General features: G+C 43.5%; 1 protein-coding gene across 4 annotated transcripts; it reads left to right on the top strand.

The window, feature by feature from the left end:
* Window positions 1-1,843: 1,843 nt before the first annotated feature.
* On the top strand, window positions 1,844-17,200 carry LOC138963197 (dynein light chain Tctex-type protein 2B-like). 4 transcript variants are annotated; one of them, XR_011454744.1, is made up of 5 exons: window positions 8,264-8,899; window positions 11,863-12,107; window positions 12,587-12,769; window positions 15,184-16,061; window positions 16,208-17,200. XR_011454744.1 is itself a non-coding variant. In XM_070335245.1 (4 exons), the coding sequence occupies exons 2-4, from the start codon at window positions 11,916-11,918 to the stop codon at window positions 15,328-15,330; spliced, it is 522 nt and encodes a 173-aa protein (XP_070191346.1). In that variant the 5' UTR covers window positions 1,844-2,076; window positions 11,863-11,915; the 3' UTR covers window positions 15,331-17,200. The 4 variants fall into 4 exon arrangements, 3 of the variants coding, with proteins under 3 accessions (XP_070191346.1, XP_070191347.1, XP_070191345.1); XM_070335245.1 differs by lacking the exon at window positions 8,264-8,899 and adding an exon at window positions 1,844-2,076 and having other exon boundaries at window positions 15,184-17,200; XM_070335246.1 differs by having other exon boundaries at window positions 12,590-12,769; window positions 15,184-17,200.
* Window positions 17,201-18,433: the final 1,233 nt, after the last annotated feature.

The raw sequence follows: 18,433 nt of genomic DNA, 5'->3' as shown, positions 1-18,433 counted from the left end.
CTATTGATGTCTGTGCATAAATTGAGATCCTTCTTTTTTCTTCTTGTTTGTTCATTCGCTGAAACTCCCACGTTCACTCATGTTTTTGTACTAGTGGGTTGTTACGTGTATGACCGGTTTTTTACCCCACCATTCGGGCAGCCATACGCCGCTTTCGGGGGAAATTGGGATCCAATTTAGGCTTACCGAGCAACAGTCTTTTTGTTTGTAGCTGTTTTTGGCTGATTCTAGAAATATGTGTGTTTGTTTGTGTGTTTGTTTGCTTTGTTTGTTTGTTTGTTGTTTTATGTGTGTGTGTGTGTGTGTGTGTCTGTGTGTGTGTGTGTGTGTGTGTGTGTGTGTGTGTGTGTGTGTGTGTGTGTGTGTTTGTTTTGTTGTTGTTGTTTTGCATGCTTGTTTGTGTGTTCGTATATGCAGCAATCTTCAGTAACTGTTGCTCGCTTACGTCAGACGTTCCTCTAGATCTGAATGACAATTTTAACCTGCCTAGTTGTAGCTGTCTGTCCACTTTACCACAGCTCTGCAACGGACTGCAGGGAATTAACACTGGCTCTACTGCACAGCTCCGCTCAAGCAGAGGATGGGATTATATCCCTGTGTGGGTGACAAGTCTTGGTAACACACAGGGAGCGGTAGCAGAGAAATAAGTGTTATCGCGAGGCCGTGTTCGAAACTTATTTTGTAGGCGTCACTGAATGTTTTTGGTTTATCTGTTCCTAAAGGCACAGTAAGCCTCCCGTAAACCATCACAGATACTGTCAGGCTTTTACACACAGTACAAACACCCTTTCGTTTAAACACTAACCGCTTGAGAGCATCCTAGATGCCCTACGTAAAGAGCGAGCAATTTTCACAGAATTATTTTTTGCGTGGCCAGCCGGATTGTTCAGTATCACAATCGGACGCCTCGTTTTGGCGCTAGACCTAACTTTTAAAATCTAAATAATAAATTCACATCTTGTAACAAAAACATTCTTAAATCATAAAAGAAAACTTTTTTCATCAAGATAAGATCAGTACAATTCGAAGTTTTGAAAGTTTGAAAAAAGAAAAGCCTGGAAACGTGTCACGCAAAACGTCTTTCTCGTAGCAGGCGATGGTTCTTGCATAGCGCCAGTTCCTCTGAACGGCCAACCGCCATTGCTCTAGTTCGTGTGTCTCGCAGCCGTTTGTTGCGTTTTAGATTCAGAGGTACACAATAACGTGCTATTGCAGATAAGCTTACAGCGAGTCGCATTGAAATTACAAACTGACGACTAAATTGTGAAAAAAAAGGAAACTGGATCACACGGGTTCACGATGGCCCACGCAAAAATAAATTCGTTGAAAATTGCTCGCTCTTTACGGAGGGCACCTAGGATGTTCTCAAGCGGTGACTGTTCAAACGAAAGGGTGTTTGTACTGTGTGTAAAAAGCCTGACAGTGTCTGTGATGGTTTACGGGAGGCTGACTGTGCCTTTAACTACCTAATATGTTGTAGATTCTGTTTTCCCAACTTTCACAGGATAAATGCTGTATATAGACAATTTTGGGTACCTGATAGTCGACATATGTATTAGTATTCGCATTTGAAGTGTGTGTATATAATTAGTGTTTGCATTTTAGTGGTGCTCTTTAATGTTTCTGTTTTTGTATTGTTTGATACTGATAGTGTATTTTATGTTGTGTGTTTGTTCGTCTCAAGGGCAGATTGTAAGAAAATGTGTCCACCTTTAAATCTGTGTCCTTGTAGTAAACTGAATAAAGTTCAGTTCAGCTCTCTCTCTCCCCAAAAAAAACACCACTCAATTATCAACTACTGATTTCAGTGCCTGTGCTTCCAAAAAGCCAGCAGCAAATGCAATCAGATTGGCTGACCGTAGAGTGTGAGCGATTTAGCGAGTTTCCAACAGTTACTGGCTGGTCTGACTTGGATGGAAGGTATGGACGCCAGGTAAATTTGGTCACTGTGTTAATCTATGATTGCGATGAACTTCTCTATCTACTAAAAGCTTTACCAAACTTTGGGAAAGCAGTGGGAAACTTGTGTTTTGGGATTTTGTACTTGCTTTCTGGGGATGTATCACCTGTTTGAAGGTAAGTTCTACCTTACAAGTGTTTTCTTATAAATTCAATAGAAACTCTTTAAGTAACTGATACGCTGCAGTTTTGCTTTCTTTGTCTCTAGCTGTCTCTGTCTCTCTGTCTGTGTGTGTCACTTTCTTCTTCCGTCTGTCTGTCTGTCTGTCTGTCTGTCTGCCTGTCTGTCTGTCTGTCTGTCTGTCTGTCTGTCTGTCTGTCTGTCTGTCTGTCTCTCTCTCTCTCTCTCTCTCTGTCTTTCTCTGTCTCTCTCAGTGCACCCCCTCTCTCTCTCTCTCTCTCTCTCTCTCTCTCTCTCGCTCTCGTTCCCTCTCTCTCTCTCTGTCTCTCTCGGTGCACCCTCTCTCTCTCTCTCTTTCTTTCTCTCTCTCTCTCTCTCTCTCTCTCTCTCTCTCTCTCTCTCTCTCTCTCTCTCTCTCTCTCTTGCTCTCTTTCGGGCAATTCCAACAAAAATGACGGAGCATTCAAATGAAAGAAACCAGACAATCACTCAACTGAAAACACGATGAAGGCTGTCTTTGTTAACCTTATAAAACTAATCTGTGCTAAGATTTCCCAAAACTAGCAAAATTCTACCTGACCAAGGCGAAAAACGCTGCAACATATAAACTCCAGGGAAAAACTATGAGTTCGACAATTTTAACTGTCGTTGCAAAAAAAGCACATCTCTGTCTCAGTAACAAAACAAAACTGAACAAATAATACGTAAGTAATGTATTGTATATTGAAACACTATTATCGTACTATCTCTGTGTATCGTAGCAAGAGTTGTCACTCTTTCGCAACCCTTGCAAAACCGACAGAGGTATTTCCGGGGGTCGTGTATTCATACAGTGGAACCTGCCTATTGCGACCACACAAGGGAGCGACCACAAGTTGTCGTTATAGACAGGTGGGCGCTATAGCAAGGTGGTCGCTATAGCATTGAAATAAACTCCTTGGAGATCCATTGGGATGGTCGTTATGGGCAAGTGGTCGTTATCGAGAGGTGGTCACTAGGACAGGTTCGTCTGTACTTCCAAGACTTTTAGGGCTGTCTGCCTGCCGGTAATATTAACGGAGTAGTTTTGCAGACCACCATGCCTCCAGGCCAATGTCGCGTAAGTTGTTTGTTCTAACTAATGTGTGCTAGATGACTATGTACTTCTGAGTGGCTCTTACTCTTGTGTTCTGAGTGCCCCTTTCTATGTTAGTTTAGTTTGCAATTCCAGCTAGAAGGATTGTGTTTTTGTAGTTTATGATACATATGTTCTGTGGCGTAAGTCACATGTAAAAGAATTACATTTGTTCGGGTAAGGTCAAGGTCATTTTACATATCTACACTTACGTGGTTTACATGGTAATTCAAAGAAGGTATGTACTCTTGACAGGTAGACTACATGTTTGAACAAAATCTTAAATTTTTCCTTCAGCTACAGAAGAGATGTGTTCAGTTAGTTACGCCTTTTTGGTCAAACATGATCACCAAACAAACAGGAATCATGACATATCTGGGTCAGTTTTATGGCAAATCAGAACCAAGAAAGTATGAGATAAATCAGCCCTTGTGTCCTTTCAGGAGAAGAGCGTTTCTGTCCAAAACGTAACTGGCAGGCTTTTTCGGTAGATTATCTTTCAATACACTTGCAATTTCCCAGAAAACAACAGTTTAACAGACAGCATCAGCCCAAGTAGAAAGCAAGCGGTACGAGCTGAAAGTATGTGTAATCTGCTCTAAGTCACATCAAGAAAGGATCTTCAAAACAAGATGGTTACCAGCAAAGGTAAGTCAATCTGAGACAAATGCCATGCAATAAATTATAAGTAATAGCAACATAATTGGTTGTCGCATCCGTAAGCAACAGCAGTTTCCAAAAGAAAAAATAAGATTTTTTTGCAATATTTAATTCTACAAAAAAAAATAAAAAACCAAATGTTTTGAAAAAGTATTGTGTTTGTTTTATTCTTTGGTTTAATTATTTATTTGTTTTCTTGATTGGTTGGTTTGTTTGTTGGTTGCTCAGTCAAAGAAATCAGTGGAGATTTAGATAAAACTCGAAACTATTGTGTCTAACTCCGCAGTTGAACGGACGTATAAGAAGGATTAACCCCCACCCTACATGATTTCAGGGCGAGTTTTCCGTCAGAAATAAACGACATTACATCGGGGACAAATCGTACCATTAATCAGCATTAATCTGTACATATAATATTCTTATTGGGTAATCCATTGTTTAGGGCTCGGTCGGAAACAACCGTTTGTGTACTGAATTCTTTTCTGTCTTAACTTATATTGTATATATCTGGGTATATATATATATATATATACACACACACACACACACACGCGCGCGCGCGGGCGCGCGCGCGTGCGAAGCCAGATTTGGCTAGATTCGTTCCCAGGTCGAAACCTGCGTTACCATCTCACAGCAAAGCAAACTGTTTTCATCGATTTTGTGTGAACCGATGCGTGCAAGCGAGCCATAAATAGCTGATAACAATTTATTATTAGGTCCCATGGCCCCGCAGATATGGGAGCTATACTGACCAAAGGCAAGAATGGAAGCGAAATTAATGGTTGCCTATATGCTGGTCCGTCGATTGTTGGTTCCAGGCGTGTTGTCGGTAGTTACGTTTCAACTTGTAAATTTACCGAAATGGCAGAACTGTTTCGGCATTATTTTCCGAAGTATGTAAGCACCTCTACGCCCTCCTCTTTTTTCATTCCCTCTTCCCCCTCCCCCCTCCCCTTTTCCTTCCTCACTCTCCCACTACTACCACCTTCAAAACATCACATACGCGCACGCACGCACGCACGCACGCACGCACGAGCGAACAGACACACACACACACACACACCACACACACACACAAACACGCACACACATATATACAAACACACACACACACACACACACACACACACACACACACACACACACACACACACACAGTATTCCTCCTACCTATGTTCGTCACTGATTGACTGACTATTAAGGCTTAACGTCCTCCAGGGTAACCAGGACCTATATATATGAGACATGATGGGTTATACGATAGTAGCGTCATTGATTATGACCTCATCGGCTTATGTTAACAGTCATTACGTTTCATCAATTTTTGAGAATTACCGTGCACTAGTCACCAAAGGCTATCAATACCACACAACACACCGTAACCCCCACGCACGATCCCAAACTCCACAGAGAAAATAAACATGTGACGCTCCATTGAATCTGATCACTCTATTGATTTGTCACCTCGATTCAATCTGCAGGGTAGGGTTCGAGATCAGTGAACACATCAACCAGCTATTAGCACCTGTGGGCACGAAAGGGAAAGATTAACCGCTAAAGATGAAGAGACCGCTGACTTTTATTCGTTTTTGATCAAGAAAAAGGCCGTTTCGGGGTCGCCATGGGTTTTGCGTTTGCTTTCTGTTTGTATCTGGAGAGTTCAGTAATTACACCCCCGGTATAGGGGTGTGTATAGGATTCGGTCGATGTGTTTGTTTGTTTGTTTGTTTGTTTGTGTGTGTGTTTGTGTTCGCATATAGATCTCAAGAATGAACGGACCGATCGTCACCAAACTTGGTGAACAGGTTCTATACATTCCTGAGACGGTCCTTACAAAAATTGGGACCAGTCAAACACACGGTTAGGGAGTTATTGGTGGATTAAGATTCTACAAGGACTTATAGAGGGACATATTAATGGTCAAAGGGAAATAACCTTCTCAGTTGGTGGCAGTGAGAATGGTTATTTCCCTTTGACCAACGGGGGTGTTTTTCCTACCTCGGTCGGAGGAATTTCTTGTTTTATTTGCTTTGGAGCTTATTCGGACCAATATGATTGCAAGTTGTCCGTGCTTTCTTCGCCTATGTCTGTCTGTCTTTCTGTTTTCCCGTCTGTCTCTGTGTTTTTCTTTCTGTCTGTCTGTCGGTCGGTCTGTGTGTCTTCCTGCCTGTCTGTCTGTCTGTGGGAATCAACTTAGTGAGGGATTTCCCCCCGTGTGAACAAATGTTAGATCAGAAGAGAAACCGCTGAAACCGGACTGAAATAAAATCCGAACCAGATAGACTGCCAACGTTGCAAAATCAAGAATCAGAAACCAAGAAAGGTTATAGTTATGGAAACTTGTAATAGTGGACAAAACAAAACTTTGACTTCTACGTCGAACTAGTGGTCTTCGTAGTGGAAAGACATACACATCATTTTGAGAGAATCAACAGAAAATGACCTCAGTTATTGGCACGTGCATGACTTTTTCAACAAGAAAAACAAGTTATTGTAATAAAAACATTGACAAATAAACTAAAATAAAACTTCTTCTTTTTTTGCGGGTAGAAAAACAGGCTTAATGATGGTTGGGATCACGCTGGTGAAAGTTTTGAACATTCTGATAACAAACTAAAAAGCAAACGGAAACGTGGGTTTATAGTTCAAAGGTTGACCCAGTGTTTGTACGGTTTCCGTTTCTGACCGGCAATTTTGGTATCGATCTAGCGAAATGTTCTCAACGTGTGGATATCGACCTGGGCAAACCCAACACTCCCCTCTCTCCCTTGACTCCCGTCTCTGCTGCTTGAGCTCAGACTGGAATTAGTCTGGTGACAGCCACCTGCACAGGCACCTGAAGCAGGGTGTGTTGTAATGGAAGGGGAGGGGTGGTCTGTTTGTTTGTCTCAGTGTCTTGGAGATATAGTTTGGGTATATCTTTGTCGTCTGTCAAGCCCACTTGTGTGTGTGTGTGTGTGTGTGTGTGTGTGTGTCTCTCTCTCTCTCTCTCCCTCCCTCTCTCTCCCTCCCTCTCTCTCTCTCTCTCTCTCTCTCTCTCTCTCTCTCTCTCTCTCTCTCTCTCTCTCTCTCTCTCTCTCTCTCTCTCTCTCTCTCTTTGTGTAGATCGGTTTTATGTTCTTGTAGTCTGGGTATTTTCCTAGTTTTCCTTTATTTTTTATTTTTCTGTTAAGATTAACACTAGTCGGAGCAGTGATGCTTGCAACCTGCTCATCAAGTTTGCTGACGACTCGTCCTTGACTGGCATGATTCGCAATGACGAGTACCTATACAGAGCGGCGGTCGCTGAGCTTGTGGGGTGGTGTGACAGAAACTACCTGGACCTAAACGTCTCCAAAACAAAAGAACTCATTGTCGACTTCAGGAGAGAAAAGCCAGAACTTCAACCAATCACCATCAAGGGTCAACCAGTTGAGACTGTTAAGTCGTATAAGTATCTGGGCATGGTAATTGATGATCAACTGGACTGGACTGAACACATCCGCGCTTGCTGCAAAAAGGGCAACCAGAGACTCTTCTTCCTCAGAAAACTGAAGAAATTCAGGGTGGACCAAAAAATCATGTCACTGTTCTTTCAGTCAGTAGTACAGAGCGTCACGCTATACAACATCGTATGCTTCCTTGGGAGCGCAAAGAAGACGGATGTTGATCAGCTGGGGAAAATTATCAGAACTGCTGAAAGAATCATCAAAGAAGAACTGCCAAGCATCAACTCCATCTACGAGAAGACAGCCATCAGAAAGCTTAATAAGATCCGGTCAGATCCATCTCACCCTCTCCATCCCGTCCTCACAGCTCAGACTCCAGCCCGATCAGCATCGAGGAGGTTGCGCTCCTTCAAGTGCCGCACTAACAGGTTCCTGGACTCCTACTTGCCCTCTGCTGTCAGGCTACTCAACGCCACGACCTGAAGCAGCCTGTGTGATTTGCCGCCAACTCCGCAGCGATGGGCACTTTGGTGCATGTGTGGGTGCGCGGATGTTGATCCGCTGGTGTGAGTGTGTGTGTGTGTATGCCTGTGTCTGTGTGAGCGTCTGTGTGTGTGTGTGTGTGTGTGTGTGTGTGTGTGTGTGTGTGTGTGTGTGCGTGTGTGCTTGTGTGTTGTGATCGTGTGACTGTGTGTATGTATGTGTTTGTGTACAAGTGTGTGTGCGGGTGCGTACGAGTTTGTAGAATGCTCTTGGTCTTGATACACGCGCATGTGTTATCTATCCATGACCTTTTAAATCATGCCTGTGTGCCATTATTACCCACTCAATCTGAATATATTTTATTGTTTTTAGTTAAACTGAGATAGAGAGAGATGGCGAGTGAGAGAGAGAGAGAGAGTGTGTGTGTGTGTGTGTGTGTGTGTGTGTGTGTGTGTGTGTGTGTGTGTGTGTGTGTGTGTGTGTGTCTGTGTCTGTCTGTGTCTGTGTGTGTGTCTGTGTGTGTGTCTGTAAGTGTGAGTGCTGCGAGAGACGCTCAGGATGTTTACATGCGTTTTAATGCAATTCTAATTCTAAGTTTACAGCAAATATGAAGCGGGCTAGAGTTATTAGTTTTAAGTGCAATCGTCTAATTCTTAATACATGTGATGTTTTCATGTCTGTGATCGCCTGACACTGTAAGGCAATTTTCCTTGTTTTTATGAGGACAGTAAACATTTTGAGTCTCTTGAGTCTTGAGTCTTGAGTAAAGTGTGCCAGACGCGACAAAACTGAACAAAGTCAATATCCTTGATTCGCGTGCCTGTTATTACGCCTCTCATCTGTCCGCAGTCCCGGTACCTGAGAGAGGTTTGGTCTGTCTGGCTCAGGTGTCAGAGCGTGGTGTCTGCTGGTGCCCACTGGTGCTTACTGGTGCCAAGCGGAAAGTTCGCCGAGTGTGGTCCAGATCTTTGGCAAACGCGTGAAGTGAAGAATGCCCTGAATTAAGTTTTCAGACAAAGGAGACGACTGGATCCGGAGTTGAAAGCCTGCTTTTCTAAGGCCTTGGTTTAATTCGCAAATTTATGTGGGACGGTGGTCATGTCTTTATGAATTGTGCTTCAGTTTGGAGGAAGAGTAAGTTTGATTCTTTATAATAAAACAGGCAATGTATGTTATAGTAGCGTTTGATTGTGACCAAAAAAAACACCCGTTACGGTAACAATCAAACGTTCCAATAACACACCTTGCTTGTTTTTTTATTCTGAATTTTGGAACGTGGGCAGTCTATTTTTTTTTTTAATTTTGATTCTTTATAGTTTGTGGCTCATTGGATGTTTGGTCAGTGTTCAGAGAAGCTAGGCACAGGACTGCAGGCAGTCAAATGATAGTGGACGCTGGTGCGATGATGATGTTGTTATGTGTGAAAAAAGATCATTTTAAAGCCTGAAACAATCACTGTGGCTTGATGTCAGGCCTGAAACATTCAGTGTGAATTGATGATGTTAAGTCTGAAACAGCCCCTGTAAATTGATAATGTTAAGTCTGAAACATTTACAGTCGATGCAATGATGTTAGGCCTGAAATAGTAAAGATAGACTGATGATGTTCTGCCTAAACAGTCGCCGTCGACTGATGATGTTAGGCCTCAAACAATCACCGTGAACTGATGATGTTAGGCCTCAAACAATCACCGTGAACTGATGATGTTAGGCCTCAAACAATCACCGTGAACTGATGATGTTAGGCCTCAAACAATCACCGTGAACTGATGATGTTAGGCCTCAAACAATCACCGTGAACTGATGATGTTAGGCCTCAAACAATCACCGTGAACTGATGATGTTAGGCCTCAAACAATCACCGTGAACTGATGATGTTAGGCCTCAAACAATCACCGTGAACTGATGATGTTAGGCCTCAAACAATCACCGTGAACTGATGATGTTAAGTCTCAAACAGTCAGCGTGGATTGATGATGTTAAGACTGAAACATTCACAGTCGATTGATGTTAGGCCTGAAATAGTCAAGATAGACTGATGATGTTAAGTCTGAAACAGCCACTGTGAATTGATGATGTTAAGACTGAAACAGTCACAGTCGATTGATGTTAGGCCTCAAACAGTCACCCTGGACTGATGATGTTAGGCCTCAAACAGTCACCCTGGACTGATGATGTTAGGCCTCAAACAGTCACCCTGGACTGATGATGTTAGGCCTCAAACAGTCACCCTGGACTGATGATGTTAGGCCTCAAACAGTCACCCTGGAGTGATGATGTTAGGCCTCAAACAGTCACCCTGGACTGATGATGTTAGGCCCTCAAACAGTCACCCTGGACTGATGATGTTAGGCCTCAAACAGTCACCCTGGACTGATGATGTTAGGCCTCAAACAGTCACCCTGGACTAATGATGTTAGGCCTCAAACAGTCACCCTGGACTAATGATGTTAGGCCTCAAACAGTCACCCTGGACTGATGATGTTAGGCCTCAAACAGTCACCCTGGAGTGATGATGTTAGGCCTCAAACAGTCACCCTGGACTGATGATGTTAGGCCTCAAACAGTCACCCTGGACTGATGATGTTAGGCCTCAAACAGTCACCCTGGACTGATGATGTTAGGCCTCAAACAGTCACCCTGGACTGATGATGTTAGGCCTCAAACAGTCACCCTGGACTGATGATGTTAGGCCTCAAACAGTCACCCTGGACTGATGATGTTAGGCCTCAAACAGTCACCCTGGACTGATGATGTTAGGCCTCAAACAGTCACGCTGGACTGATGATGTTAGGCCTGAAAAAGTCAAGATAGACTCATGATGGTAGGCCTGACATTCATTGTGACCTAATGATGTTAGGTCTGAAGTAGTCTCCTTGAAATGAATTGATGATGTCAGCCTAAAAAAAGTCCATATTTATTAATGACATATCTGAAAAAAGGTGTGTTTGGGGTTTTGTCTCGTTTCACCGTTTCCCGGATCTCCGTATTTTTCTTACTATGCGGCGAAACGGCACCTCTAGTACGTTCCACTGAATGACTAACCAAGCACAAGTGCCTGTGGTTAAGAAGACCATGCGATACTTGAGTGTTTTTTTCAGTCAGTGACGTGTATCATTTCCGCGCCAAGATCTTTTATCATTTTTATCAGCCGTCAAGAGCATGTAAATTACACCCGTACTTCTCCTGTGACGCAGTTTCGCTGTCTCCGATATACATTTTATAATGACTTGTAGTCCTCCAACTCTGCTGCGAAACAGGTAGACTGTGTGTCAGCTGGAGTAGTGAGTCTTGTTGATTAATGGTTTTCAGTTTGTTTGTTTGATTGGTTGTTTTTTTATAACAAAAGTTCAAAACACCGACACTATGGGGGGTTTAGGGGAGAGGAGGGAGAAAATGGGGAGTGGGAGGGAGAGGGGGGAGAGAGAAATAGGGAGAGAGAGGGGGGAGAGAGAGAGGGAGAGGGGGGTAAAGAGAGAGAGAGAGGTAGAGAGCCGAGAGAGCGAGAGGGACAGAGGGAGGGAGAGAGAGAGGAGGAGACAGACGAGAGAGATAGAGAGAGAGGAGAGAGAGCGGCTTTCTGTATTCCTCTCTCCCCCCCTCTCTCTCTCTCTCTCTCTCTCTCTCTCTCTCTCTCTCTCTCTCTCTCTCTCTCTCTCTCTCTCTCTCTCTCTCTCTCTCTCTCTCTCTCTCTCTCTCTCTCTTGTCCGCTCTCCCACCTTACCTTCGCAGAAACACTTCAGATGGTTCACTTGGTAGAAATGGACAGTCAATGGTCAACTGGTCGGCCTAGCCTGTAGGTCGGTTTCTTGGCTAACTACTTAGTTGGCTGACTGGCTGCTAGCTTGCCGGGTGTCTTTTCTCGCTTGCTCGCTTGTTTGATTACTCTAAAGATATGACATCCCTCCACCTCACACACACACACACACACGCACGTACGCACGCACGTACACACACGCACGCACGCACACACACACACTCACACACACACACACACACACACACACAAATCAATAAATAGATAAATATAAGTAAACAAAACTGCAAGAACTAGTATTAGTATATCCTAACCAACAGTTCTCCACCTCTCTCTTTCAGAACCACACTGATTGACACAAGAAAACAGACAAGTTTCCAAGACTACTACCAAGATGGCGGACTTGCTGCGGCCAAGCCAGGTCGGGGTGGCGGGACGGAGACGCACGATCATTCGCCTCACGCCCGGCGCTCATGGTCGCCTGAAGAACCTGTCCAACGGCACTGCCAAGGAAGGGTCAGACGCTCCGGACAGCAGCAGACCAATGCATTTCAAGCAGGAAAATTCCTACCGCATGACACCACAGGTAGACAAGATTTGTATTGGCTGGTGTGTGGGTATGTGGGGGTGAGTTGGGGTGGGGCCGGTGTGAGTGGGGTGGGGGGTGAGTGTGTATGTGTATGTATGTGTGTGTGTGTGTGTGTGTGTGTGTGTGTGTGTGTGTGTGTGTGTGTGTGTGTGTGTGTGTGTGTGTGTATGTGTGTAGGCTGTGTTTCTCCGGCTGTGTATCCGTGTCTATGTAAGCTATGTCTATGTATGTGTGTCTATGTCTGACTGTGTCTATACCCATAATGTGTCTGTCTGTCTGTCTGTCTGTCTATCTGCCTGTCTGTCTGTCTGTCTGCCTGTTTGTCTGTCTGTGTATGCTAAGTGTGTGCGTCTGAGTATCTCTGTCTGTCCGGCTGTAGGCTCGCACCTGTCTAAATTGAACGTCAGAACTTCCCCCTTCAAAACTAAGAATAACCACCATATCGTGTTCTCTTCTTTTCCCCCTATCATTCCTAGCAGGACTCGGAGAAGTTCCAGCCCGGGAAGGTGAAGAAGGCGATGTTTGACGTTCTTGAGGAAAGGTTACAGGGCGTGACCTATGACTCCAGAACGTGCCAGGATCTGGCCAAAGAACTGGCCGCAGAGATCCAGAAGCGAGTCAAAGAGTTCCGGTGGCATCGATACAGAGTTGTGTGTCAGGTGAGTACAGGTGATAGGGCTACTAGAAATATTTTTCCTTTTTAAGCCGCCATTATATGGGGCTTGCTGGATTTGGTCTGTCTGTTTGTTTGTTTGTTTGTTTGAGTAGGGCGGGCGGGTGGACGATTACACACAAGTCGAGTAAGACTTGCATCTCTGGATCAATTAAGCTCAAATTTCGTGAAATTGTAAGGAATAGGGTTACACGGGTCTATGCAAAAAATTACATTCCAAACGAAAGTCAAACGGAAGATATTGGCTAAAACGCTTTTACAAACCGAACCAAAGGACGAAACCCGCTGGCAGAAGCATAGGTTATGCGGGAATTCCCGCACGTTTACTCCCCTTAGAATCTCGTTCTCTCTCTCTCTCTCTCTCTCTCTCTCTTTCTCTCTCTCTCCCTCTCTCGCTTTCTCTCCCCTCTCTCTCTCTCTCTCTTTCTCTCTCCCTCTCTCTCTCTTTCTCTCGCTCTCTCTCTCAGTACTCCCTCTCTCTTTCTCTCGCTCTCTCTCAGTATGTTTAAGCGTGACTTATAATTAAGGTCACGGATTAGGTCACAGGTCAACTGTTTGTGCAGAGACGGTATCCATGTCCTACCCCCGTGTCACCACGGGCGGTTTTTTGCCCGTTAAGGTCAATGCTTGTTTTATGTGTATTTAGAGGCTATAGACTTTCGGGTTTGTGTGTGTGTGTGGATGGGGGGGGGGTTGTTAGTTTATAGTAAAACAAAAATCTCAGGTTACCGTTACCCTGACTGACCTTGAATAGTTGGTGGGTTGGTTGCTTGCCTGCGTGCTGTATTTATTGATTTATTGATTTCCTTCTTTCTTTCTTTCTTTTTTTCTGCTTGTTCACTGTTACTGAGATATCATAACTAGCTAATAATAACTGGATTCCAGTACGATCCTGAAGTTACTTTTTTCATTGTAACCGACGATTCACTCTAAGCGCCTCAGAACATCTATAGCCAATAACACTACAGAGGAACCCCACTTATAAGACGTCCGAAATTCGGAGAAAATCAGGTCTTAAAAATGGAGGTTAAAGGCAGAGTAAGCCTCCCGTAAACCATCACAGATAAGGTCAGGCTTTTACACACAGTACAAACACCATTTCATTTAAACACTCACCAATTGAGAACATCCTAGGTGCCCTCCGTAAAGAGCGAACAATTTTCAAAGAATTTATTTTTGCGTGGTTTATCTTACCCCTGAGCCATCGTGAACCCGTGTGATCCAGTTTTCCCTTTTCACAATGCAGTCGTCATAGTTAGTCATTTGAATGCGACTCGACGTGAGCTTATCTACAATAGCACGTTTTTTTTATGCACGAAACAACGGCTGTGGTTCACAAGAACTCTAGCGATGGCTTTTGACTGTTGAGAGGAACGGCGATTTGCACTGATAAACCGGCCGTCGTCTGCTACGACCCTTGCGTGACCCTGCTTCCGGGCTTTTCTTTTTTTAAACTTTCACAACTTCAAATTGTTCTGATCTTGTCTTGATGAAAAACGAATTCTTTTATGATTAAAGAATGTTTGTGTAACAAGCTGTCAATTTATTATTTAGATTTTAAAAGTTAGGTCTAGCGCAAAAACGAGGCGCCGTTGTTGTTAACGGAACAAGTCTACGAAAATAAATTCTTTGAAAATGTCTCACGCTCGACAGAAAGCAGCCAGGATGTTCCCGTTCGGTGAGCGTTCAAATGGAAGTATGCTTGTACTGTATTTAGACGCTCGGGGAGCTCTGTGATGGTTTACGGGAGGCTTACTGTGCCTTTAATGTATTGACTTTATGGACTGAAAGTCTAAGAAAACAGGGTCTTAAATAGAAGAGGGTCTTAAAATGGAGGTCAATATATTGGGGGCGGGGACGTAGCTCAGTTGGTAGCGCGCTGGCTTTGTAGCCAGTTGGTCGTTATCAGCGTGGGTTCGATCCCCACATTCGGCGAGAGATTTATTTCTCGGAGTCAACTTTGTGCAGACTCTCCTCGGTGTCCGAACAGCCCCGTGTGCACACATGCGCACGAAAAAGATCCCACGTTCACAGCGAAAGTCTCAGGGCTTGGAAAACACGAAGACCAGACACGCATGCATCATCTCTCGTCTCGGATTATCATGATCGTATTTCGATACTTTGACGAGACAAACCTAATGCTGGTGTGTCGAAGAAGACAGCCACAGCGGGCTTGTTCGAATCAAAGTAGGCCTATCACACCATATCTTCAACGTATTACCAATACCTGTCCCAATATAGACCAGTTGGTCTAAAAGGACGTTAAACACTAACAGTCAATCAATATATTGACTTCATGAACAAAATGTCTGACAAAAGAGGGTCATAAAAAGGGGGGAGTCTTAAACTGGCTGGTCTTAAAAGGGGGGTTCCACTGTACTGTCATCTGTCTCTGGGTAGGTGACCCTGGGTCAGCAGACTCAGCAGGGACTGCAGGTGGCCAGCCGCTGTGTGTGGGACCACATGCTGGACAACCAGGCCTCCATCACCTACGACAACAAATCCGTCTTCGCTGTGGCCCAGTGCTACGGCGTCTACTTCGAGTAGGATTCGCTTCAGCCTGCTTTTCAGCTCCTGTGGACTAAGACAACTCTTCTGAAGCCATTGGGATTTAATTAACTCTCGATGGATTCATAGGCTCATCTTTTCTGCAGCAATTTAAGATTAGTCTTGAGATTGACTTGACTTGACTTGTCTCTTCAGGAACCATAAGGATTTTGAATTTTCTGCAGACATGATGAATAAGCAAAAACAATATCTATACTCTGACAAGGGAAACAACCGCTGCATATTGTACTTTGTGTTTGCCTCCCCTGGAAGCCGTTTAGGCTACTCAGTTTTGGTATAATTGTCATAGTGTGCATGGACGTTGCAACCGTTTAGACTCGTCTCTTCTGTAGCATTTGAGATGTAGCTTCTCTGCATTCCGACTTGAACTCTTCTGCAACAATTATATTTTATATATATTATATATGTAGTCTTTCTATGAAAGTAGTGGTCCAGTGAACGATACCTTCCGCCTCAGTGTGCCTCGACTGGAGGTTTCGAATCGCAAACAGTCAAAAGCCATCGCTAGAGTTCTTGTGAACCACAGCCGTTTGTTTCGTGCATAGTCAGAGGTACTTAATAACGTGCTATTGCAGATAAGCTCACAGCGAGTCGCATTCAAATTACTAACTGACGACTACATTGTGAAAAAGGAAAACTTGATCACACGGGTTCACGATGGCTCAGGGGTAAGATAAACCACACAAAAATAAATTATTTGAAAATTACTCGTTCTTTACGGAGGGCACCGTCCTAGGATGTTCCCGTTTGGTGAGCGTTCAAATGGAGGGGTGTTTGTACTGTGTGTATAGCCTGACAGTAGGCTATCTGTGATGGTTTACGGCCGGGAGGCTTACTGTGCCTTTAAGACTCAAAGACACATTCATTCGAAGGTTTACCATCATGTAAACCATTACAGATCCGCCCAGGCTTTTACACACAACAACAGCATCTAGCCACTTTGACACTTACCTAAAGTCATCAGCCCAGCTGTCTTTTGTGCAAAGCGGTTATTGTGTGTTGAATGTTTTTCGTAACTGAACCAGATTCCGCTCGATTAGTATCTTGTTCTAGGGATTTTTTTCTTCAACAGTACATGACTGTACATAGTTTTATTCATTTGTATCATTTCAGTATTACCATTAAATGACAGGGTGTAATGTTTCTTAAACATGAGAACTGAAGGTGTGATGTTTCTTTTATTGAGTGATTCTGGTTCAGTTCATGGTGTATAACATTGTCGAAGCAGTGAATTTATTCCAGCGTCGCGGACGACGCTGGTATCTGCGGTCGGGAAGACTTTCCACGAATTTGCCTGCAGGGCGCCGCCATGTTTTCTGTGCTCGACTGCGAGCAGACCACAGGCACATTACACCCAAAATTCTTGTAGGCATACACAGACGCAACATAGCATATACAGACAATAACACCCACAACACTTCAACTGCATATGAAAGGAATAAAAATAAATCCGCAAATCAGTCGCGCACAATACACCAGTTAGAAAAACAAAAGGAGTACCAAAGCGGCGTGCAGAAACTAAACTGACTCGGAGACTGAGAAGAAACATTTATCACACGATGTGGATAGCAAACATTAAAATAAAACAGATAAGTCAAGCAAAAAATAAACACAAATATCGAAAACACAATAAACAAAGGTAAAGAAAACAAAAAGAGATGCTTGCCGACAGTCAGTGTGTGTGTGCGTGGTTTGCCGTGTGCGTCAGCGGGGTGTGTGTGTGTGTGTGTGTGTGTGTGTGCGTGCGCGTGCATGCGTGCGTAGGCTACGTTCTTGCGTGTGTGCGTTCGAATGAGAAAGAAGAGAGAGAGAGGATTGAACAATGAGGTCACGCTCTCTGTCACATGAATACATAATACACACACTGAAGGCTACTTCGGACACGAACACTTGCTAACAACTGTGGTTGGACATGCTTTTGAAATGTAATATTTTTTCGACATGATTTCTGGACATACGAATCCCGCTGTGTTGCCTACTGATGTTGCGAATGATGAAGGTTTTGAGTTGACTGACCTTGAGGAGGGATTGCATCAGGCGTTTATCGTCTCAAATTATATCCTTGCTACTTTTCAGGAGTCAACTATTGCCATTCATGGTAACTTGGATAGTCAATGTTTTTATTTGTTTGATTCCCATCAAAGAAACAGAAATGGTAACCATTCTTCAAATGGCGCTGCAGTTTTGATGTCATCAAGTTAATTCCTTTGCAGAATTGATTGATTTTGTCAAAAGCCATTATCAATGTGTTTATCAATTAACACCTGTTCATTTCTGTCCAACTGCAATGCAAACTCAATGTGGAGGAAACAAGGATTCATTACAAACAAGTCATCCCTGTACATCAACAGAGTTATGTACCTCAATCAATACTGCTAGTATGAGTGACAGGAATCTAAAAGAAAAAACAACCAAACGCAAATGTACTGCTACTTCTACGACTCGTTTGAATGTAAAACAGAAATGTAACACTATCTGTGACAATGACGGTTCTACGACTCGTTTGAAGGACAGTATAGATCGAACCTTAACCCACAACTACGACAATTTGTGTCAGACTTTTTTGAACAGGAAAATATGCCTCTGTTCAACAGTAACCAAAACATGGAAGATGTTTTTGAAACTTTACAGAAATGTAACACTAGCCTATCTGTGACAATGTTGCTTTTGAATTGAACCCACATTTGTTGAACAGGAGAGAATGTTCCTGTTCAACAGTGCCCAAAACACTGAATCTGACGTTTTTGAATCTTTTCTGTCATCTAACTGAATCTGACGTTTTTGAATCTTTTCTGTCATCTAACCCAATTGCTCATGACTTCATCGATCTTGAACATGCCTACTTTTCAAAGAAAGACAGACAAAAGGGAAATCTGCATGTTAGCCATCTGCCTGAAATGGTCAATGCACTTTTGTAAAATTGTCACAGCTGTTATGCACTTTTGTGAAATGGTCAGTGCTGTTGTGCACTTATGCAAAACTTGGTGCTGTGCTGTTAACATTTGAACAAAATGCATTTTGTTCAAATGTTTAGTGCAACTTGCTACTATATAATCGCTGTATGCGCTTTGTGGTAATAATG

This window comes from Littorina saxatilis, linkage group LG3 (assembly GCF_037325665.1).
Source record: "Littorina saxatilis isolate snail1 linkage group LG3, US_GU_Lsax_2.0, whole genome shotgun sequence".
NCBI classification, from domain to species: domain Eukaryota; kingdom Metazoa; phylum Mollusca; class Gastropoda; order Littorinimorpha; family Littorinidae; genus Littorina; species Littorina saxatilis.
The sequence above is the reverse complement of the archived record's forward strand: the minus strand, read 5'-3'. Positions and strand labels throughout refer to the sequence as shown.